The sequence below is a fragment of the Canis lupus genome, chromosome 8, assembly GCF_003254725.2.
Source record: "Canis lupus dingo isolate Sandy chromosome 8, ASM325472v2, whole genome shotgun sequence".
NCBI classification, from domain to species: domain Eukaryota; kingdom Metazoa; phylum Chordata; class Mammalia; order Carnivora; family Canidae; genus Canis; species Canis lupus.
Window position 1 is genome coordinate 1,750,651 of NC_064250.1, and position 23,314 is coordinate 1,773,964.

At 56.4% G+C, this 23,314-nt stretch overlaps 1 protein-coding gene and 1 long non-coding RNA gene across 4 annotated transcripts in view; one reads left to right on the top strand and one right to left on the bottom strand.

The window, feature by feature from the left end:
* The window catches only part of RIN3 (Ras and Rab interactor 3), a 104,216-nt gene that overhangs the window by 37,036 nt on the left and 43,866 nt on the right, over positions 1-23,314 (top strand). The window contains 1 exon segment of the mRNA XM_025467797.3: positions 8,106-8,223. Within this exon segment, the coding sequence (XP_025323582.3) occupies positions 8,106-8,223 (118 nt within the window).
* Positions 3,749-9,959, bottom strand: LOC112672693 (uncharacterized). 3 transcript variants are annotated; one of them, XR_003144427.3, is made up of 5 exons: positions 9,656-9,959; positions 8,054-8,493; positions 5,617-5,733; positions 4,236-4,377; positions 3,749-3,971 (listed from the first exon to the last, which is right to left on the bottom strand). It is a non-coding gene; the product is annotated as an uncharacterized LOC112672693 (long non-coding RNA). The 3 variants fall into 3 exon arrangements; XR_004818207.2 differs by having other exon boundaries at positions 8,397-8,493; positions 9,656-9,957; XR_007412639.1 differs by having other exon boundaries at positions 5,617-8,493.

Sequence of the window (23,314 nt, forward strand, 5' to 3'; positions counted from 1 at the left end):
ACATGAGAAAGCAAGAGAAATGGTGTCAAATGTGTTCATCACTGCTGTAAAGCCACAGCGTGGAGGACAAAAGATAGCTGAGAATGGAAGAAGTCTCCTGTAAGATCCCTTTTTGTAGCAGGGGCTAGCTCAGGAGCTGGGGTAGCCTGTGTGGTGATACAGACCCACTGGGTAAGTGGTTCCAGACACTTTCCCCAGGTGTGAGCCCAGGGAATGCCAATCCCGTTTGAGATGAGTTGGGCAAAAGCATCAGCGCAGCCCCTCTCTTGCCCCTTCAAGGACTGGGGTCAGGGAGAAGGGCGCAGCCTACAGCTCCCTGGTCCACTGCATTGGGCACCATCTCTCATCTTGCCAATAGCCCTGCAGAACAGGGGGCCGGCTTCCTATTTTATCGGCGAGGAAACTCAGCTACGATGGTAAGGAGCCTGCCCCACGTGGAACGGCTGCTAAACACTAGAGTGTGACTTGAACTCACCAACTGACTGTCTTCAAAGGCTTGAAAAAATATGTACATACCATGTCTCGGCCTCATTCCCAGAAATGCTATTTGTGGGTTTTTTTGGCTTGGAGAAGGCATAGGCAGCAGTGGCATGTTTTAAAGACTCCCTTGGTGGTGGCGACACTTCACCCTGTGCCATGCTACAGTCATGGGAAAGGTGGGCCACACGGGTCCGGAGGGGGCTCTCCACGGGGCCGCCAGACCCCTGCCTCCAGCAGCATGGCAGCCTCTGAGCTTGTGGCTTCTGAGAAGCAGCAGCCACTTCTGTTCCAGCTCCGATGGGCATGATTGGAAAGTTTCCCTCCTCGAGGAGCTGGAAAATAGTCCTAACATAACCAAAATAGACAAGCAGACAGCTCTAGATCATCCCACCCAAAAATGGGTAGTAAAAGTAAAATCATTTCTCGTGCGCTGAGCTCTGGGTTTCTATATATTTACTTGGAGAGGAGGAGGGGCATGCAGAGGCTGCATAACTCTCTCCCTAAGCATATTCTGGCCCAACTGTTGTGGGACTCAGTTGGTCTCCCCCACCACCACCCTCGACCACAGCCAGAGGTAGACAGGGCGAGGCTCCTACAGCCGGCTGCTCCAGCCTCGGGGACTGCACGCATTTCCCCGGGAAACTCAATGCCAGCCTCTCGGGGGCTGCGAAAGACCCTGGGGCACTGATCTGGGAGAGAATCTTCTAGAAAAAAGGAGTCCTGGGACCCTGCCCCCCGCCGCCCTCACTAGACTGGAAAAGCCAGCTCAGAGAGGGGAAGTGACCTGCCAAGGACACAGTGAGTCAGGGTGGGAACCAGGAGGGACGCCGCGTGTCCTGCTGTGCCACCCAGCGCTCTGACCTCCACCCCACGGTCGTTGTGGGGGGCGCAGGCAGGACAATCCTAGCTCCAAGGAAACCTGGACCCCCCAGAGTGGGCATCTCCGGTTGGTTTGTCCAGTGGGGCAGGCATTCTTCTGCTTTCTGGGAGTTCCTGAAGCAGGCTACTGGGGAGGCGCACGGGGCGGGGGTGGGGGGAAGGGGGAATAGCAGCGGGCTGACTCAGGGGTCGGCTCCCCAGGGCGCCAGGCGGTGCTGGTCCCACGGAGGAGGGAGGCTGAGTGAGGGCCCTGGGGCATGGCGAGGCATGTCGATGGCCTGGTTCACCAGGGAACACTTAGGAGCTGTGGTGGAGGGAGGGTGGCACAGGGGGCATGGCTGTGGGCTCTTCTGCTGTCAGCCTGGCCGGGCCACAGGCAGGTACCAGAAAGGCCCCCGGGGGCTGCCTGTCACCTCACGTTCCCTCACTGCCCACCTCGGGCCTCTCCCTTCCCTCTGGCTGAGGCCTGGAGTCTGGAGCTGCTGACGCGGGTGCCTGGTGTGTCGTCACACTCCCCCGACTCAGGGAGCCATCCGTGAACCCCGTGGTGGGGGCTTCTGTCCTCAGGACTCAAGGCAGGTAGAGGGGCCCTGGGGAAGGGAGACCCCATGTCCCAAGGGCTTACTATGTAGCAGGCATTCTACTCAAGGCACCTGTGCGGTTCTTCTAATAATCCTTTGAGGTCCTGGGTCAGCTGGGAATCCTTTCGGCGTTAAGCCACAGCAAACCTAGCCTATGGCAGCTTCAGCCAGAGAGCTCCTTTTGCTCCCCTAATGAGAAATCTGGACGGTGGGGCCCAGGGTTAGGTTCGCAGCTGAGTGATGTCTGTGGAACCCAGGGTCTTTTCACTGTTCTGTCCTCCATCTTCAAAGTGTTGGCTTTCTGTCCTCCTGATTTGTCACTTTGTGGTGACAAAACGGCAGCTGCAGTTCCAGCCATCTTGCCCATTCAAAGGCAGGAGGTCACAGGCAAAAGGCTTTCTTCTCCTAGGTTCAGTCTTTTCATCAGGGAACAGCTATTTTTTCAGATCCTTTTTGGTCACCCCTAGCTGCAAGGGAGGCTGGGAAAGGGGGTGAATGGCAAGAAGGAGAACAGCCTGATTGGCTTTGATGAAATCCTCCTGAGGCTGATACATCAGCACCCAGACTAGAACTGGGGTCAGTTGGCAAGAAATGGAAAAGACTAGTCCTTGGGGAGCTGACTGACAGCGACCGTCTGTGGCAGGAGCTACAAGGATCCCCTTTCCCAGAGGAAGAAGCAGCCCCAGGGTGACCGCACAGCTCAGCGTCGCCAAGCTGAGGCCTGAACTCAGAGTGTCCGGCTCCAGAGACTTGGGCTGAAGTTGTCTGAGGAGGGGCCCCAAGGCCCACCACTCTGAATGTTCCCCTCTCCCTCTCCCCCTGCTTTTCTTATCTGTACATTGGGTAAAACCCTTTAAGTCTCCGGGAGGTGGCTGCTGTAAGGTACCTACATCCTCTTGCCTGACGCCTGGCAGACACACGCTTGGGTGGCACTCGACGGGCCGGGTGGGTTGGAAGCCGTGTATGGTGGCGCTCATAACCCTGGCCTGAAGGTCACGGCCTTACGTTCTTGTCCTAGCTCTGCAGCTCACAATTGATGTGACCTGGGAGGTCTTTCATCTCTGGGTCTTGGTTCCTCTGGCTGGAGAGCGGGACACTGGGTGCATCGCCAGCCTTCCAAGTCCCCGCCCCTGAGCTCTGGGGATCCCTACTCAGCACCTCATAGAAGGAGGGGGGTCCCCAATGGATCAGGCCCACGTCCATCCTGATGGCTGTATCATCAGCTACGGTGCATAACAAATCACTTCAAAATTCAGTGGCTTCAGATGGTCACCATTGGATGTGCTTGCGATTCCGTGGGTTAGCAGCTGGGGCTGAGTTCTGCTGAGCAGTTCCACTGCTGGTCTCACTGGGGTCAGCTGCACAGCCACAGTCCACTGGCAGCTCACGGGGCTGCCTGCCCTTGGGGCTGTGCCACGTGACCCCAGCAGACTCACTCTGGTGGCCTCACGTGACACCCATGGTCCCAAAACTGGCCTGGAGCACTCAGGGGAGCTGACCCGCCTCAAAGCCTAGGCTTGCAACCCCACAGGGCTATGTCTGTCACTTTCTTTTGGTGGAAACAAGACTGAAGGCCACCCCATCCAGGGCTGGGGAAGTTGGATGAGAGGTGCTGCAAAGGATTTGTGGCTATTTTTAATCTAGCACCTAGCGGAACGGCCTGTGAGTCCCTCTTTCCCATCTCTGACTTGGGGGAAAGATACATAATAATCACCTCACTAATAATTATCTAGCAAATGAGATAACGCCTATAAACATGTTAGCCTGTGGCTTTGTGCTCAGTAGATGGTAGCAGTCTACTGGAACAATGAAGATTATCAGTGTTTGTTATTCAAGGCACACTTGGCATCAGGTGCTTTCCGTACACAGTCAGCAGTTCTCACAGGCAGCTCTGGGAGGTGGATATTATCACACTCATGCTCACACGAGGAAACTGAGACTTGGAGAACGAAAGGCTGCTTGTCCATGATCCACGGCTGGCGTGTAGCGGAGCTGGGATTTGGCTCCCACTGCAGCTCCCAAAAGCTACAGCTGCACAAGGGAGAAAGAGAAGTCAAGGTGGCTTGAGGAACTGGTACACGGAATCCCCCAAGGGTGTAGGAGCCAAGCTCCCCTGCAGCCCCTGCCACCCCCATCAGGCCCCACCTCTCCTTAGGTGATGAGCCGTGGCCCCTGGGAGTGGGGGCAAGGGGCCCATGGGCAGGTCACACAGGGGGCGAGGGGCTCACAGGCAGGTCACATGGGGAGCGAGGGGCTCACGGGCAGGTCACATGGGTGGGGGGGTGAGGGTCTCACCGGCAGGTCATACAGGTGGTCTTGTTCTGGCTGGACTCGGGCTGGACTGTCAAGTGAAGCAGAGGTGATTCGCCACAACGAGGAGGCCCGCGGGTCACTGCATTAGTCCTCTTTGCTGCACAGTGACACCGCGTCTGGGGTGCTGAGGGCAGATGTTTCCCAAATGTGACTGTGTGACCGGCTGGGCAGCTAACCCTCCCCCAGGGGAACACAGAACTGACCCACTTGTTCCATAGGACTGTGGCCGGGCAGACCGTTGGGGGTCAGCACCCCCTTCCCCCCACTACGTGGGCAGGTGGGATCAGGGGTCTCCTCCAGCTTCCACCTGCCCCCACTAGCTCGCAGCCTCCCCTCACTGCACCCCCTCATCCCCCCAGTGCCTTATCTTGCTTTGGAGGTAAGAGCCCCAGGCCTTAGCCATAGCACAAGGAAGTGCTCCGGGTGGCTCTGTGGCCACAGGACAGGGGTTAGGCGGGGCCAGGCACCTGTCAGCACCCTGCCTGGTGGGCTTCCCTCCCCCCGTGTACACCCCTGCCCCCCAGTGAGTAGATGACACAGACATGACAGCGGTACAGGAGCGAGTTGCTCGCAGTGGCACCCGGGCCCGTGTCCCATGTGCACGGCCCTGGGTGATCTAGCTTCCCCATGCCCCGCGTCTTCACCTGTCAAGGATGGAGAGTGAGGAGGGAGGTGGTGGGAGGGCGGGAGGCCACAGAGAGCACAGGTGTGAGGCACTGTTCTGTCCCAGCTCCTCCCATCGTTGAACCACTGCCCAGGAGATCCCCGGTAACCCCATGCATGTGGCACACTGACCCCCAGTTCCCCGTGGAACCTGAGACCCGGAGACTGACAGACAGCCCGGCTGTGGGGGGTGGGGGGCACACGGAGAATGATTCTTGAGGGGGCATCTGTTTGGACCTGATTATCCCACCGGGGGCTTCCTGTGTGGTGTTGCAATTACTTCCTTTCTTGTGTCTGCTGGGTGGTCTGGTGACAAATGAGAGCAGAAGGCTCAGGGAGGCCCCACAGTGACCCAGGGCCGAGGAGCTCCCAGCTGGCTGCCCAGGGCCCTCTGGGAGCCCGAGAGAAATACAGGTTGTGACAGGCCACAGGTCCTGCCAGCTGGAGAGGGCCCTGCCCGCAGGCTCCCGCCTCCTCTCCTTTCTCTCAGTGGCACGCGAGGGCCGACATGTCAGCAGAGTGAGGAAACCCAGAAATCAGCGCGTGGGGCTGTGAGAGGGCCCATCAGTTTGCAGGACGGCGTCCAGGAGGCCCCTGCCCGGGCCAGTGAGTGCTCATCGCTGCCCGTCGGGGAGAGCAGTGCGGCTCCGACGGTGGAGGGAGGAGGCCCCGCCAGTGGAGTAAGAAATAAGACACTTACTCATTAGACTGGGGCCCAGGCCCTTCGTAGGTCTCTGTCTCCCTCTCCTTTCCTCTCTGACAGAGTCCGTCCGTCCCGCAGGCATCCTTCTTCTCTTCTGTTCTCTTACATTTTAGTCTGAAAGAATAAACCTAGTCGGAGGCATTCGCATTCATGGGTCATGACCTGTAGTTTGAAAACTGTGCCATTCCTGACACCAGAGAATGGAGAAAGGCAGCTCTGGGCCACTTGAGGACCTCTGCACTGGGACCCGCCCGGGCACGTGGCCCCCCACACGCACCACAACGTGTAAAGGGGGTGCTTTCCCTACAAAGGCAGAAACCGCCCAATTTTGGTTGCAGTTTGGAGCACTGGCCTCAGCGCCCATCCTGGCTCAGGATCAGGGGTCTGGGTCTGCTCTGTTGGCCTTCCTGGGACGCCACTGGCTCCCGTTCAGGCCTCCCCCAGGCCCTGCTCCCAGAGTTCCAGGTGGGACCGCAGATCTCCCGACCCCATTATTCTGAAGGACCGAGCCACAGAGCTGACAAATAGGGGGGATGAGGGGGGTCCGGTGGCGAGGGGAGCAGGCCCCCACATCCTGCACTGCGGAGTGCAGGCACCTCCAGGGGCTCACCACCCAGGCATCTCCAAGCACACTGAGCCCCAGCTTCCACTGAGGCCCCCTCCTGACGCAGCAGACCTACATGGTGGCATCCCACGTGCATGGCTCTCCCGGCCCCAAGGCCGAGGTAGAGCTGGCAGTCCAACCCTCTTGTGTGTTCCCGGTCCCCCCTTTGCTGTGGCCACCCCCCATGAGTCATAGCAGGCCCCCCATGAGTCATAGCAGTGTGAACCCAGGTATGGTCTAAAGCAACTCATTATAAATAATAAAAAACACTTATCGCTCAGGAAATTCCAAGGATTTCTGAAGCTCTGTGCCAGGAACCGGGGACAAAAACCACATCTTTTCATGACACCGCACTCACCCCCCCCCCCATGCCCAGATGCGCCCTCTCCTGGCCTCACACGCTGCTAGTTCCCAGCGGCCTGGTGGGCAGCAGGCAGCCTGACCTTGCACCTCCGAGGAAGAGGCCAGGTGACCTCTTTTCCTTTGGAGGACAGCATGTTCCTGGGGTCAGACCGGGTTTGGGTGAACGTGTCAGTTCAGTGATGGCCACAGCTTGGGGTAGGGCCAGCTGGGCCGAGGCCTCAGGCATCCTCTCTGTGGGCAGGGGCCAAGGAGGCTTCTAGAGGTGAGCTGGCCTCCTGTCGGGTCCCCTAGGGAGGGCCACCTTCCAGGTGGGGATGTATCTGTAGGCAGCATCGCACCTGCATTTCCACCCCCAGAAACCTACCCCTCCCCTTTGCCCCGTGCTCCCTCGTCCTCCTATCTGCTCTAGGTTCTCACACCCTCTCCACCCTGCCCTGCTCCAGGAGGGGGGGGGCTGTAAACTTTCAACCACAGCTCAGTGACCAATGGGCTCAAGATGTCACTGCGCTCCAAGGAGATGTGGTCTTTCAGGGCTGAGCAGAGCACCGGGGGTCTGGGGGTGATGGAGGGCCCGGATCCGGGTCACAGGGCCTGAGCTCAAATCCCAGCTCCAGCACTTACTAACTAGCCTAGTGACCTTGGGTGTTACTGCCTCTCTCTACATATAAAATGGGGATAATAATATCCCCCCATAGCTTTAATAAAAGAACTACGTGAGATCACGGGATCTATCATCACCCAGGGTTAAGGCAGGAGGCAGACAAGGGAGGCAATAATGTTATTATGTTGTATTAACAACTCTAATAATGTAGCCACGTGATAATAACAGTCCTCAGGAACAATGGCAGAGAACAGGAAGCATCACTGGGAGGGCAGTGTGCTATGGGGGGGGGGGGGAACCAAGGGCCACCGCGGTGCTTCTCCAGAGCCTCTCATGCCCGGGCCACATCAGTGGGGCTGCCCTAGTGGCTCCCCAGCCTCACCTCAGAAGTTTGGGCAGAGTCCCGGTTTTCCAAGCTCTGGCCAGGCACTAGGGGCCTGAGTGGGAGAGGCTTAGATCCCAGGTTGGGACGAGGGTGGAGGTAAGCATACGTGCTGGGGTGCAAGTGGAAAATCAATATGACTCCCTGTGCCTTAGAGCTTTTCTAAGAGCAGAGGCAGGACCACCGCCCGTATCAGAATCCCCTGATCCTGGGGCCCCACCAACCCACCCAGCATCCCAGGGGTGGGGCCCAGGAACCCGCGTTTTAAACACTCCTCCAAACTCTGTGTCTGCAACACAGAATTCTTTGGGAAGCATTGATTTAAGTGGACCCCTCTGTAGCCAGATGAGAAACTGGGACTCAGGAGCCAGGGGGGACATGGGCCAGGTGACACAGGACTCTTAGGCAGAATGCCGTTCCCCACCCTGCCTCCTTGTTTCTGGAACGTTCTGGATGACTTCCAACCCACTGCTGTCTTTCTAACCTCCACCCAAATCTTTGGTTCATGGAGCTCCCCCGCCCTTCTTCCGTTGCAGACATTCCTGGTCTGTCAGGATAGCAGCTTGAAGCATCTGGTGCTCTGTGTCCACTTCCCTTCCCCGAATGAGAGCTCGTCCAAAGTGCTTGAATACACGGTTAAAGAAGAAAAATCAAGTAAGTACCTGTCTTCCTGTGGTGGCCCTGACCACACAGTAGCAGCAGCAGCAGCTGCTACACCCTGTAACCACAGACACTCCCATCAGGCCAGAGGGGTTTAAAATTAGAAGAGGGACAAATGTTCAGTCCCCTGAAGTTATCTGGCCAGGTCTGTTGTAAACTCAGTTTACCAGTCAAGTCGGTGCGAGCTTCCATCACCTGCCATGTCCCGGCGTGTTGGCCTGGCTTCCTGTTGGTCTCTGTGAGGTGTCTTTTTGTTAGCTCAGGCTGGAGAAAGGGGGGAGAACGAGAGGAATTGTCTGGGTCCTTGGTCCTAGAGACAGCCCAGCACACACGCAAGCACAAGTTGGTCACCTTCCCTGAGCCTCTTTTCTTGTGGGTTACGTGCACATAGTGACTATCACTGTCCTGCCTGAGTCACGGGGCCTTTGCAAAGGTCAAACGGGCAAGCGCTTTGGAAGACAGAAACCCTGGGTGTGCACAGGGCTGCCAGGAGCAGGCCTGGGCACTGGTGGGAAAATGTTGTGAGGCCTCCGGTCAAGGGCAGATTTGTACTGATGCACAATGAAAGGGTCCAGGCCCCTTACGGGTATTAAGGTGTTAAGATCCAAGAAGCCTAGAAGTTAGGAGAACCTACAGATCAATCCAGGCATCAGCTTAGGCCCTCTGATAAACCCATGGGGTTGTGGGAAGCTTTTTATCCTTAGTTAGAAGTAGAGCGGGGTCGCCTGGGTGGCTCAGAGGTTGAGCGCCGCCTTCAGCCCAGGGCGCGGTCCTGGAGTCCCGGGATCAGGTCCCACATGGGGCTCCCCACAGGGAGCTTCTCCCTCGGCCCGTGTCTCTGCCTCTCGCTGTGTCTCTCATGAATAAATAGATAAAATCTTTAAAAAGAATGGAGCGAAAAGAGTTAAAGAAGACAACAAAACACGTATTCAGCATTTCATAAATATTATGTATTTGTAGAACATGATATAATGTCATAGATGCTTTAGAGACATTTATGAAGTATCTTGGAGCAGCTGTTTCTAGGAAGCACCTGTGCCCGACGCCGCCGGGAGGACGCGCAGAGGAAGCAGCCCCGGCCCGAGGCTGCCCGTGGAGCCGGGCAGGGGTCAGGGGTCACGGGTCAGGGGTCACGGTGGAGGTGGAGGTGGAGGTGGAGGCGGAGGCGGAGGTGGGAGGGACCCGGGCCACGCCGACCGGCGGGCAGGACCACGGGGGGCGTCAGGAGAGGGAGACGGAGAGGGCTCGGGCTGGTCCCGTGGGCGAGCAGTGGGCATCAGAGCCCCGAGTGGAGGGTCCCTGCGGCACAAACGGGGGACGGGGGCTTGGCTTCCCTGCCGTCAGGGCCCCGCGGCCCCGCCCCGCCCCGCCCCGCGGCCCCGCCCCCACCCCCGCCCCGCGGCCCCGCCCCGCGCCCCGAGCTCACCTCCCGGGGCGGGGCGGACAACGAGCAGTCGCGGTGCCGGGCGACCCGGCGTGGAGAGCCGCGCGGTGCGAGCTGGAGCGGGACCACGAGCCGGCGGCCACAGCAGCGAGAGTGCCAGGGCTCAAGCCCAGGGGAGGCTCGCGCCCCGCTCCTGTGCGGGCCCCTCGGCCCTCGGCCCTCGGCCCTCGGCAGCACGGAGCCCCCCGGCCCGGCCGGCGCAGGCGCCCAGCGGCGAGCAGGCGACGCCCGCTTCCGAGGGGAGGCCGGCCGACGGCAGGCCGGAAGTCTGAGGGCGGGTCTCACCGCGGCCTGCCCGGAAGTGAGCGTGTCGCCCGTGCTTGCATGCCATTGGCTCGAGCCCTGTCGCGTGGCCACGCCCAGCTGCAGGGGAGACTGGGAAATGTAGTCCAGGCGTGTGCGCGGGCAGAAGCGGAGGACTCGGATGCTGGTGACCCACTGGGAGGCCAGAGGGGAAGCGTGTGTGGGGTTAGATGGCAAACGCCATCAACCTCTGTCCTGCAGCGTCCAGCGGGGAAGAGCATGTAGGGATCTCAACGAAGGAGGAGGGTTATAGGTTTCCGAAACCAATAGACAGCGCCCTCCAATGACTGCAGGGGGGATTCTGTAGGGCGCCTCCTGCTCTCCAAGAACCTGGACGCTTTCTCAGGCATGCTTACCAGGTGCATGGTTGGCCATCAGCCGGATTCACAGGTCTGCCTGCCCAGGGCCTAGCTACCTACAGTCCATTCAGAAACCCGAGGGCCAACTGTGCTCTTAAATTTCAACACCAGGGATCCCTGGGTGGCGCAGCGGTTTGGCGCCTGCCTTTAGCCCAGGGCACGATCCTGGAGACCCGGGATCGAATCCCACGTCGGGCTCCCGGTGCATGGAGCCTGCTTCTCCCTCTGCCTATGTCTCTGCCTCTCTCTCTGTGACTATCATAAATAAATAAAAATTTTAAAAAAATAATTTCTTCACAAACAAAAAAAATTTCAACACCAGCTTCAGGCAAATAGCTAAAGGTGAGCGGTGGTGACGTGCTGAGCACATTGCACATCAACAGGTGCTCTAGAAGTGCAAAGAGAGAGCTTTGTTCAAGGGCAGGCTGATATGGGAGGCTTCTTGGAAGAAACCGGAACCAGGCTGGACAGGGAGGATGTCTACAAGATCTGCTTTCTTTTGCCCCCATGCTTCTTTCCCACTTCCCCATCTTAGATGTCAGGGTAATCACTTCTACGTCTTTCCAACCCAGTTACACCCCCTGGCCTTTTGGGATTGGTCAGAAAGCATGCACAACTCCTACCCGGTGAAACCAGGATATTTTTTTTTATTTTTATTTATTTGTGATAGTCACACACACAGAGAGAGAGAGGCAGAGACATAGGCAGAGGGAGAAGCAAGCTCCATGCACCAGGAGCCCGACGTGAGATTCGATCCCGGGTCTCCAGGATCGCACCCTGGGCCAAGGGCAGGCACTAAACCACTGCGCCGCCCAGGGATCCCTGAAGCCAGGATATTGTGTTTGGTTGCCGTGTCTCATTTCCAATCAGGAGCCCAAGTGACAGACCAGGACACTCGGGAATGGAGGTAGCTCGCTTCCTCCGGTTCATGTCTACCTCCCAGGACCACATGGTCAAATCTCATTTTCCACTTTTAAACTTTTAAACACGCAGTGCTCAGCTTGCTGAGAAGACCATGAAAACTCAAACCAAAATTCTTCGCCTGCTGTAACTCTTCCAGTCATGATTCCTGTCCCGTTGGCTGTGACTACAGAGATGTCACTTATAAGTTTGCATGTTTTTTACTTTGCTCTTTCTTTATATTACTCCACTGCTCCCCAGACCTCAGACCCCTGAACCTAGAACACCAAGAAAGTACCAGCTAAGGTGTTTCTTTGCCATGTCGATTTGCTGCTCTGATCTTTTTGCTCACTCTTCCTCATTCTGTACCTGCCTCCTTGACGTGGTGGTTGAACACAGGCTATGGAGGTCAAACCACCTGTGTCTGAATCTTGCTCTGCCTTCTACTACCTGTGTGACCTCTCTAGGCCTCGCTTAGCCTCTCCAGGCCTCTACGGTGGGGAGGATCATGGTGTCTCTCATGGGCCTAAAGTATTTAGGGCAGTACCTGGAACACAAGAGAGGGTTATAATCACGTTTATAATAATAATAATATAATAATAATAATAATTATTATTATTATTATTATTATTAATCCTCCTGCAAGATTAAGCCAAACAGAAGAGTGAAATGGGCCTACCCAGAGGGTTCCAGGCTCTGGGTAAATCCCATCTGACATAGATGCCCTCCTTGCAGTCCCTGAAGGGAGGAAGGAACCACCGATCTTCTGAGGCCCCCTGTGGCTGTGGTGGCTGCAGCAGGGGTCAGCTTGCAAGGAAGTGGGCAAGGGGAAGGCCCAGACCTGGAACTGTGGCCTTTTGATGGGATTCCCCACATGCTCAGACAAAGGAGGGAGATGAGGGGATCCCCTGAACCCGGGTGGTCAGCCCCATCTGTGGCCTGGCTCCATTTGCTTCGAGTGAGAAAGGCTCACGTCAGCCACATCTGTGTTTCTGTGTGCTTGGGTTGCCCTCTGGTTCCTCGTTAAGGGTTTCTTTGCAAAGCACGGAACCGATAGCTCAGACTGGTCATGCCATGAGGACAGACAGCCCTGAACTGCAAGCCTGCCCTCTGTTGAGTATGGGAACTGCATGGAGGGGCAGCCACCACTCTGAACGAGCATGACCACCTGCCACATCCTCCCCTTGCTGCCGGGAGTGCAAAGAAGGCTTTGCAGTGTCTGGTTGCCATGTAGCTTCCCAGGGACCCTCAGAGGCCAGATGTGTGTGGCAGGGGGTGCAGAGAACCAGCAGAAGAGACACTGGGTGCCTTTATGGTGCCAGTTAGACACCTGGGAACTCTGGCTACTGTTTCACTCATTTGCACCTTTTGAAGGTGGTGACGCTGACACATGTATGTGATGGCGTTTTTTTTCTGCTGGCTGCCAAAGAAAGAGAGAGAGAGAGAAAGAAAAGGGAAAGGGAAAGGGAAAGGGAGGAAAGAAAAGGAAAGGAAAGGAAAGGAAAGGAAAGGAAAGGAAAGGAAAGGAAAGGAAAGGAAAGGAAAGGAGGAAAGGAAAGAAGGAAAGGAAAGGGAAAAAGAAAAGGAAAAGGAGCCATCAGACAGTGGTGAATGATATGGCCTGGCCCCCACAGAGAGTGACCTTCTGGCACATTTCAGGGGCAGCTCCACCCCACTTCCTGCCTGTCCCCGACCACCTGGGCCAACCCCCTGGCTTTCTAGAGGCTGGCCTGTTGAGCTCGGTTAGGGTTTCTTCTTGCCCAAGCAGATCTCCCACTCTGAGGTCTGTGGTTTTAGGCCCCGTAGTGGAAGCTGATAGATCCACTTGTGATTAAGAAACAGAGCCCCACCTCATGGGTTAGCACGGTGAGTCTGGTTGGCGCAGAGGGTCATTGCCACTGGACTGGGGGAACTTTAACACCAAAGAGGAAAGATGAGTTGACCTGGGCAGTACATGTCTGTATATAGGAGCAGGTTGCAGTCATCCAGGTTGCTTCTGAGGGCCACACGGGACATTTGCAGTGCTACTCTTGGGTATGACCTGCTCACCAACTGACTAGAATGAGACTTAACCTGTCTTTGGACCACAGTGTGTTAAGTCCACAAAAAGGTGAGGAACGGTTGTTATTATTAATGTCAAGGTTGGGATGGGCAAAGCGAACTGTTGCTGTCATACCAGGGAGACAGTACTGGGTTGTGGTGAGCCTTCTGTGCTGGTCACAGCAAACCTGTCCTGAGAGCATGTGCTTCGGAAGGCGGGTTGTCCTACAGCGCTCTTCTGTGTCCATCACTTTGCACGTCACACAAGCTACTGAACTTCTCTGTGCTTCGGTTTCTTTGTGTGCAAAATGGGAACAGCTGTTGCACAATTGCTGGAGGATTGAGGAGTGAATATGTGCAGGGCAGGGGACAGTGTGGCCTGTGCATGGAAAGCACTCAACAGCATCGTAACTGTGTTAATCATGATTTCTAGTAAGAAATACACGTTTGGTCTCCATCCCAGTTCCAGGCACAGAGCTCCCCAAACTCATGGGATGTCCTGATACTCACAATGAGCCCCTTTCAACCACACCAGAGTTTATACAGGACTTGGGGGGGGGGCTGGTTGCCAGGGGAACCAACCACGTCAGGCCGAGGGGTGGTGGGGAGGGGGGCTGGAGGGTGAATCAGTCACCATGAAGATTTAATCAATCATACCCACTGGTGATGCCTCCATAAAGACCCAAAGGACAGGGTTCAGAGAGCTCTTGGGTTGGTAAGCACGTGGAGTTTGAGGGAGAGTGAGGTACGCAAACAGGGTGGGCAGGCTCTCCCCTCCCTGCCTCTCCCCATACCTTGTGCTGTGCGCCTCTTCCATCTGGCTGTCCCCGACTTCTATCATTTTCTATGAAATTGGTGACCTTCTATGTAAGATGTTTGCCTCTTACTCTGCGAGCCACTCCAGCAAGTTAACAGAGCCCAAGAAGCGTTCTGGGAGCAGCCCACCTCCATCCCCACTGGGTCACCAGCCTCGGGGACCACCTGGACATGCAGGTGGCATCTAAAGGGTGGGGTGGGGGCGACCTGGGGAACCGAGGCTTTAGCCCATGGGGTCCAACGCTACGTCCAGGGGGCCGCTGTCAGAATAGGCTTGACCGGAGGGCGCCCGGCTGCTGGAGGAGGACTGCTCAGGGTTGTTGGGGAGAAGCCAGGTGGGAGCCGCTATCAGAGTGGGAGTCGTAGTGTTGCCTGCTGACAGAAGGGGGTATTTCTGGGGCAGAGCCATCACTGCGTCCAGATAGAAAAAGCACTGGGTAAAGACCGACAGTTATAATTTGCTACAGGGATTGAGTGACATCAACTCACAAGTCAGAACCATTGTTTTCTGCAACCCCTCGCTCCCAGAGAACTCTGCTAAGAAGCTGATTCATTCTTCTTATCAGTAGTGGCTGTTGCCCTGGGGAAGGACGAACAGACCTGGAGCAGGAAGTGCCCTGACAACACTGGTGCTTCTGAAGGGACCGCGCTGGTGGGTGAGGGATGCGGCTATCCAGCCTGCCAGGAGGACGGAGGCCTTGAGACACCTGCCCAAGGTCAGGGCCTTGATAATGCGGCGACCTGGGACAGGCCAGCGAGGCCAAGGAAAGGGAAAGAGGGGGACTCCTTTTCCTGAGGAGGTGGAGGTACTGTGCTGCCTCTCCGGCACACAGGAGCACACAGGGCGGGCCTGCCTGTGGGAAGGGGACACAGGAGCACACAGGGGAAGTGGGACTAGGGGAGAAGTGTTGACAGAGATGGGGGAAAGATTTAAAACACAGGGTGTTGGAGGCAGGAGAAGGGGAAGATGAAGGAAATGGGTGTGTAGGGGTGAGGGCATCACGCCAGCATCAGGCCCGAGCGAGTGGCCTCTGTGTGTACAGTGACCACCACCTGCAGGGCTTTTACAGCTTCCGCAAGTACGTCTAAGGGAAGCCAGGCAACTCAAGTGTTTCAGAGAACCAGGGGCCTCTTTGCAGCCACCCATCTTTTAGGAGTGACTTCAGAAGTGTCAGGGGTCAGGGTCCAGGCCCCAGCGCTTCCTGGGCTTTCTGTCACTCCAGAGCAGTGGGTGTGGATTAGCTTCACTCGACATTTGCATCCGGGGCATCTACCTTACGTTCTAGCTGTTTCTGCCTCCCCCGCCACCTTCCATGAAAACTTGCTGTCTGGAAGTTCTCTAGCCGGTAAAGAGATTTCTACTAACAGGTGAAACACTAACGCCATCGTAGCACTACTTTACATGTGCATCTCAGTTCTTAGTAGGAGTAAAAGTGCGAGGACGGACGCGACAGTGGTGGAATGTCAGGCATTGGCCAGGAAGGACTGAGTTAGTTTGTCCTGAAATAGCAGAGGAGGGGGCGCCCACCTGCCCGTCAACATCCTCCCCCGTCCCACCACTCACTGGGCCTCTACTTGGGTGGACAGTGAAGTTTCCCTGTGTGCCCTTGCCTGATCATTGTCTGTTCCGTGTTTTCCTATCTCCTTTCCCACCTGCTGACTGGAAGCTTCCAGGGTAGAGCTTGTGTGATACGGGATCTGTGGTCCCCATAGCCTGGCACAGGGCAGGGCTGAAACAAGTGTTCAGCAAACACCTGGCCATTCATCGCTACTTTGTAACACCTCATACTTGAGCAGACAGATGGCTTGGTCCCAAAGGGCCAAGGGGGTGGACTTTGGAACCCAGTGGACCCAGACTCAAGTCCCACCCCTTTGCTTCCATCAGCTGTGAGGTCTTTTCAATGCTGCTCAATACCCAGCCTCACTAAGCCTTGGTTCTCTCAACTGTGAAATGGACTCGCAGTGATGGTGAACTGGAACCATGCACAGGACATGTCCACAAGAAGTTAATAGCCCTCCCCCTGCCCACCTGCCCACCTGCCCGCCTTTCCTGTTGGCCTGGGTCTGAGGGTGAGAATATCTGGGTTTGCATTCACTTCTCCCACCTAACCAGCTCTGTGAACTAAAGATGTTTGACTCCTGGGCCTCACTTTAACCACAAATGGAGTGAATTAGGCTTCTAAAGGAAATTAAGATGAGGAACAGACAAGAAAATACATGTGAACATACTGAACACCGGGCAGGAAAGCAAGAGTGACTCTCTGCCCACCCGTCCACCCACCCACCCACTCTTCCATCCCATCCCTCCATTCATCCACCCCTCCATCCACCCCTCCATCCCTTCATCCATCCTTCCACCCATCCATCCATCCCTCCATTCATCTATCCCTCCATCCATCCCTCCCTCCACCCACCCATCCACTCACCCATCCATCCCTCCATCCATCCATCCCTCCCTCCATCTATCCCTTCATCCATCCCTCCCTCCACCCACCCATCCACTCACCTATCCATCCATCCATCCATATATACATGGAGCTGGCACCTACTGAGGGGCATGATAAGACCAGATTCTGCTCTTAAAATGAGGGTCATTGGGGAAGCTGAGTAAGTTAGGACAAGAGTGGAAGAAACAAAGCAAAGTACTTTTACAAGCCCTTCCTGCTCTCCTGGTGGCTCTGTGTGGAGGTTCGGCTTGCTTTGGAGGTTTACCCCACGTTTAGGACTCACCAGGAAATGTTCTTACAAGCTTCAGGGTTTTCTCCTGGAAGAGAAAGCCAATTGTCCCCTCTGAACACCTCTGAAGCACCCCCCAGATTTGCTTTGCTCTGGAGGTTCCCAGGCGGCCTCACCTCTAGGAAAAGGGACAGCGTTAGGGCCGGTGTGAGCTTGTGCAAAGTCATGGGCGGGTGTCAGGGAACCAGATTCTAATCTGGCTCCCTCAGTAACCTGCTGTGTGACCTTAAGCAAGTCACTCAGTGTCTCTGGGCCCCCTCACCTTGCATGGCAAGAGATAGATGCACAAAATGCCTTGGGAGGGCAAAGCCACACACAGAGAGGAGGTGCTACTGTTTGTCTTCCTGACCCCAGACACCCTGAGCACCTGGGCCTCACCATGGCCGAGGCAGATAAGTGCTGCTCCGTGTCTAGGCAGCCGGGCTGGCCTTTGGGAAGCCACGTTATTATGCCTGTCCCACCAACTTCTTCTTTCTGCCCGAACTATTTAAGGAAGAAACCAGGGGTGGGACCTTTTGGAAAGTTCGGTACAAATGGACTGGTGTCCGCCATGGCTCTTTGTGTCCGTCTCTCTTTATCTGTCGAGAATCATTCAACAGCTTGCCCTACTTTATCAGCAGTCTTGCTGCGATCACATATGTTTTGTGGTGCTTATTGTTTGTCTTGGTCTCAGTTTTCACAGTGGAAACTTCTAAGGAACTTGGCCCAACAGAACTTCCCCTGCTGGAATATTCTTTAGTGTAGTCATTGTTCCCAGTCCAGGACTGCTCTGAGCAGCCCCCAGTGAGACCCAGTTCCCCAGTAACTAGGCCCTACCCAGGACATTTTATATGGTCTTGAGCACCCAGTTATTAGGGACTCGCCATGTGCCAGCCCACCCAAGAATGCTCTCCATGTGCCTCTTCCTCCACGTGATCTCATGTCCCTTTTAAACAGAAGCCCCTTGGGGCACGTGGCTGTCTCAGGAGGTGGAGCATACAACTCTTGATCTTGCGGTGATGGATTCGAGCCCCATGTTGGGTGTAGAGAGTACTTAAAAGTAGAATCTTTAGATGGACGGATTGACAGACAGATGGCCGTCACTGCAGGGGGGCAGTGTGGAGGCTGGAGTGCAGGGGAGACCCCTCAGAGTAAAGACCAGAGGGGACTTGGCAGTGGCCCAGCGGCAGCACGGTGCACATGCATCCGGCTCCTACAGCAGGTATGGGAGGAGGAGACACACCCCAGGGACATGTAGGAGGAGAACGGACAGCACAGATCTGCAGCACGGCTGAAGGAGGAGAAGGGAACCAGTGGGCTTCAGGGGTTGGGGACCTGTGGCAGCGTCACCCTAGGTCCGGGGAGAGAGTGGTTGGCGGGGCGACAGCAAGGAACACGGGGAGCCGCCATCTCCCTGGTGCTCGGAGCAGGGCCTGGCACCAAGTAGGTGCTCAGCAAATATGTGCTGAATGAAAATTGAACCAAGCCTTGGGTCCAGGGCTCAGGGGGCAGGGCAGAGCCCCAGGCAGAGGTGAGGTGCTGAGTCTCACCTCAGCACCTCTGGGGTGCCTCTGGGGTGGTCACATCCTTTGGGGTCCAGACATCCATTTCCATCTCTGTTCTAAATGGTAGAAGTACCACCTGGTTGAATCAGGTGTCAGACTAGAGGAACTGCGTGAGAGTTTGGCACCTTGACCCCTGGGCGGTTGTGGGACCTTCCCCATGTCAGCAGAGGCGCTTTCTCTGTACAGTAGGAGTGTGTCCCTTTTCCCGCCCAAGGGCATTCATGGTGATTCAGGAGGGCTCCCGGCCCTGTGGGGGCGGGGGGGCGGGGACAAGGGATGCAGAGGTCTATACGTAACACACCTTTCTTCCGCTGCCACATTCAGACCCAGTGAGGAGCTAGAGAACAGGTCAGAGCACCCCTTGCCCACTGATGGGCTGATCTAGGAGTGCCGTTTGCCCCACAGCCACCTGGTTCCTTATCCCCGCCCTGAATTTGCTCCCCAGAGCTGTAGTCCCTCCCAAGGGCTGAGTCTGCCCTGGATGCTTCCAGCAAGGGCAGCAGAGGAGAGGGCTGCATCCTGAGGCTTGGGATTGGTGTTTACCAGCAGGTGTGACCTCTGGAATCCAGGGACACGTCCCCAGTTCTTGACCCCGGGGCTCAGCTCGTGGTGCTGCTGAGGGACAGGGGCAGGAAGATCCCAGGACCCGCCATCCTGGGGGGCCCTCCGACATCCATTCAGCTCTAGCCCGAGCTGTGGTGTCGAGCGAGGGACATGCTGGGCACCACGGCACCCCTGGGCCCCCCACCAGCCCCGGGAGCACATGCTGCCTCTCCTCCTGCCACAGGGTCTCTGACATGCGGCCCACTTGATGTGAGTTTGCCGTGTGGCGTGGGGGTCCGCAGCCTGCCGGGGCCTCCCCCACTAGCTGTCAGGGTGCCCCCAGCACGCAACCACGCAGACCAGCCCCTGGGTGACAACACTGCTCTGGGCTCTGCTGCCCATGGGGCAGTGGGCAGGACTCGGAGATGAGGCGAGTTGGACTGGAGACAGCTATCAGTTAACATCCACACGGGATTTTGAATATTTAGTATGAAAAAACAGGTAAAATAGTGACTTGTTATGGTTTGTCGGACTGATCATATTTTGGCTATTTGGATTGAATAGGATATTTTATCAGGATCAATTTGGCCTGGTTCTGTTTACCACTCCTAATGTGACTGTGGGAAACCTTAAAACTGCAAATGTAGTTTGCCTCGTGTTTCTCCTGGGCGGCGAGGCCTGGAACCAGCTGCGCTCCGTGAAAGCGTGCTCCGCGGGGTCAGTCCTGGTAGCACTTCCTAGCTCTGTGACCTTGGCGAGCCACTGAACCTCTCTGGGCCTCCCTGCTTCCGTGAGCAAGAGTCACCTTTCCTCTAGACCTGAGATGAAATTTTGCACACTCCAGGGTAAGGTCCTGAAGCCAAAGCCAGGTTGTTTTCTGAGCCAAGCTGTTTCTTGATGGGTCCTCCTCTGGAACTCGGGGCTGTTCCTGCCAACTGCAGCCCACGAAGGTGGCCATGGCTCATAACCCGCGCTGCCGTGGACAGTTGGACAGCTTGTGCACTGCCCAGAAGTGCTTCATTGGTGACCTGAATGGGGGTTGAAATCCAGCTGGTGTTCTGCTCATCAAGCCATGTGGTTTGCAGGGCTGCAGCCAGGGAGAAGAGGGAGCACTTCTCTGTGGCCCAAGAAGTGCTATAGCCAAGCATCAGGAGCAGTCCCCTGCTTGGACCTCTGATCGTGGCCAGCAGGTCATCCCTGCTTCTCTCCCTTTCAGCCTCCCTGTAGCTCGTGCCACCCCCCTCCCCGGGCCTGGGATTGGTGGAAGAGGTGGGGGTGCAGCTAAGAGAGGACACGGAGGAGCCTCAGGGCCGGGGTGGGGGCTTCACAGAGGGCGCTCGGGTGGGCTGGCAAGGAGGCAGGGAAGGGGCTCAGGCCAGCCAGCGAGCAGAGGCCGAGGTGTTTACCCTGGACATCACTGCCAGGCAGGGAGAGAGAAGGGGTCTGTCTGCAGCATGTCCTCAAGTGGCCGTCCTCCCCCAGGTCCACCTACCCGCAGACCTTCAGGCTTCAGTCATCTGTGCTGCAGGGGCTGCCCCTGGGCGGTACCACTTGAACCTGTGCCTGAGGAGCCGGGGGTGCTCTTGTCCTCACTTGGCAGTTGGAGGAAGCAGGTGTCCAAGGGTGAGGCTTCAGGACTAGGGCATGTGGCCAGGGGAGCTGGCTGCCCACACCTGGCCACTCTGTCCATGCTTGGGCTTTGTGTATGGCAGGACGAGAGCCCGCCCCTCTGTGAGTGCCAGTCCTTGTAGGGGCGGCCAGCAGCTGCCCAGTGGGCACAGCTCTGCCGCCCGGCGCAGGACGGTCTGCTCTCTCATCAGGAGCCTTGCCTCTGCTGGAACCAGCGGCTCCAGGGGCCCCTTTCACTGGAGAGGCAGCTGTCCTGCAGCATCGTATTGAAGCAGGTGGAGGCCAGTGCTGGGCCTAGAAGCACAGGGTCCCCTGGACTCCAGAGAAGTTGCTGGTTCCCCCGCTTTCACCTCCCGGGAATAGGGGAAATAATTTTCATTGCAGAAAATTGAGCCTTTGGACAGAAGAAAGTCCTCTTCCCACCTCAGCCACAAATGGCCAGCTGGGGGTTCCCAGGGCAGCCAGAGGGGAAGGGGCCCGGCTGCACCTGCTAGGCCTGCAGCTGACTGCCCGCTGCTCCCCAGACTCTTGGCACAGTGGCTCCAGATTCCAGGTTCAGCACCTCTGGCCTCCCCTGTCAGGGACCCCATTGGGCAATCTTTTGTGCCTTTTAGGAAACAGGATGAGAATCCATTAGGATCGGCCTTCTCACCCTTTCCAGGTGATAGGTTTCAGGGAAGGTTGGCTCAGCAGTGTCACCACGACCCTGGAGGACAGCCACTTCTGTGACGACCTCTTAAGAAGGCAGTTAAGGAAAAAAAAAAAAAAGAAGTCAGTTAAGGGCAGCCCTGGTGGCACAGTGGTTTAGTGCCGCCTGCAGCCTGGGGTGTGATCCTGGAGACCCAGGATCCAGTCCCACGTTGGGCTTCCTGCATGGAGCCTGCTTCTCCCTCTGCCTGTGTCTCTGCCTCTCTTTCGCTCTAAATAAATAAATAAATAAATAAATAAATAAATAAATAAATAAATATTTTAAAAAAAAAAGAAGGCAGTTAAAAACAAACCCTCCACGTTTAAAAAAGAAAACAAACAAACAAACAAAACCCCCCGTCAAATTAGAAAATGGGCAAAACACATGAATAGACATTTCACCAAAGGGTATACAGGCCAGCAAGTAATCACACGTAAGGGTGTTTCATGTGTTTTTGAAACTCAAATTGAAATGGTGGTAAGGTCTCATTCTACACCCCTTGGAACTGCTAAAATAAAAAAGTGAAAACACCAAACCAACCAGCATGGGGAAAAATCGGGTGGGTCCGGCACTGCTGGTGGGTGCCGGTGGGATTGTGAAGTGGTTCAAACACTCAGGGAAACAGTTTGGCGCCACCTCCAAAACCTGGTGAGGGACGTGCCGCAGTCCCAGCAACCGTGGTGTTGCAGAGCCCAAGAGAAAGGAGGGTGCACGCCTGTGTAGACTCGTTCGTCACAGAGGTCTACAGCATCCCCTATGCATCCTGACTAAAAACGGGGGCGGGGGGCTCCCGGGAGGCTCAGTGGTGATGCCTCTACCTTCGGCTGTGGACGTGATCCCGGGGTCCTGGGGTGGAGCCCATATCAGGGGTGGGGCAGGTCCCTGCTCAGCAGGGGGTCTGCCTCTCCCTCTCCCTCCACCCCTGCCCCCCTCCGCTCGTGCCCCCTCTCTCCCTCTCCCTTTCTGTTTCTCAAATAAATAAAATGTTTTTTAAAAAATGAAAACTGGAAACTGCCCTGATGCCTTTTCGTGGGTGAACAGCAAAGCAAACTGGTCCTCCGGGCCTAAAACATGGTCCTCAGTGGTGAAAGGGAGCAGCTGTGGACCCACTTAGCAACCTGAGGCCCCCGGAGGAAGGGACACTAGGTGGAAAAAGGCAATCTCAAATGGACGGAATCCCTTGTAAAAACCAATCCACTCCTGTTTTCTGGTCTCCATGACTGTCTCACTGCAACGTGGAAGTTGTAAACGCCAGAAGCCGTGAGCAAGGGCCTGGCACCTCTGTCCTGTCCCCTCGCAGCCCTGGTGACAACTCGTAGATAACGGGTTTCCTTCTGTAAGCAGACACGGAGCGTGGCCTCTGTCATTGGTTGTCGCTTCTGGATGTGCCAGTGTGACTGCCTGGACGCCTTCCCCGCTTCCCCTTCACTGGAGAACTGCCTCAGTCGGGGCCTGGAGTGTGCCCTAGGGACCCCGGGGACCGTGCACGGAGGCCGGCCCCACTCCGGCTGGGCTCCTGGCTTCCACTGCTGTGGAGGCCAGAGGCTTGCCAGGTCCCCCTGGGGCTGCTTCTGACGCCCGTGGGGTAGGGGCACGGGGGCACTCCAGCAGTGGGGACACCTGCCTTGTTGGCTGTGCCCAGAGGGCTGCGAGTACCACGGATGCACCATCCGCTGAGAGGACACTGGAAACCAGTCTGCTTTGGAGAAGAGCTTACAGAGAATTGTATTTTCTTTTTTTTTTTTAAAGATTTTATTTATTTATTCATGAGACACACACAGAGAGAGAGAGAGAGAGAGAGGCAGACAGGCAGAGGGAGAAGCAGGCTCCATGCAGGGAGCCTGACATGGGACTCGATCCCAGGTCTCCAGGATCATGACCTGGGCTGAAGGTGGCAGTAAACCACCGGGCCACTGGGGCTGCCCTGTATTTTCTTTTTTTTTTAAAGATTTTACTTGTTTATTTGAGAGAGGGAGAGAGAGAGAGAGATCACACAAGCAGATGGAGGGGGAGGCAGAGGGGAGGGAGACGCAGGCTCCCTGCCAAGGACCCTAGGACCCCGGGATCATGACCTGAGCCACCC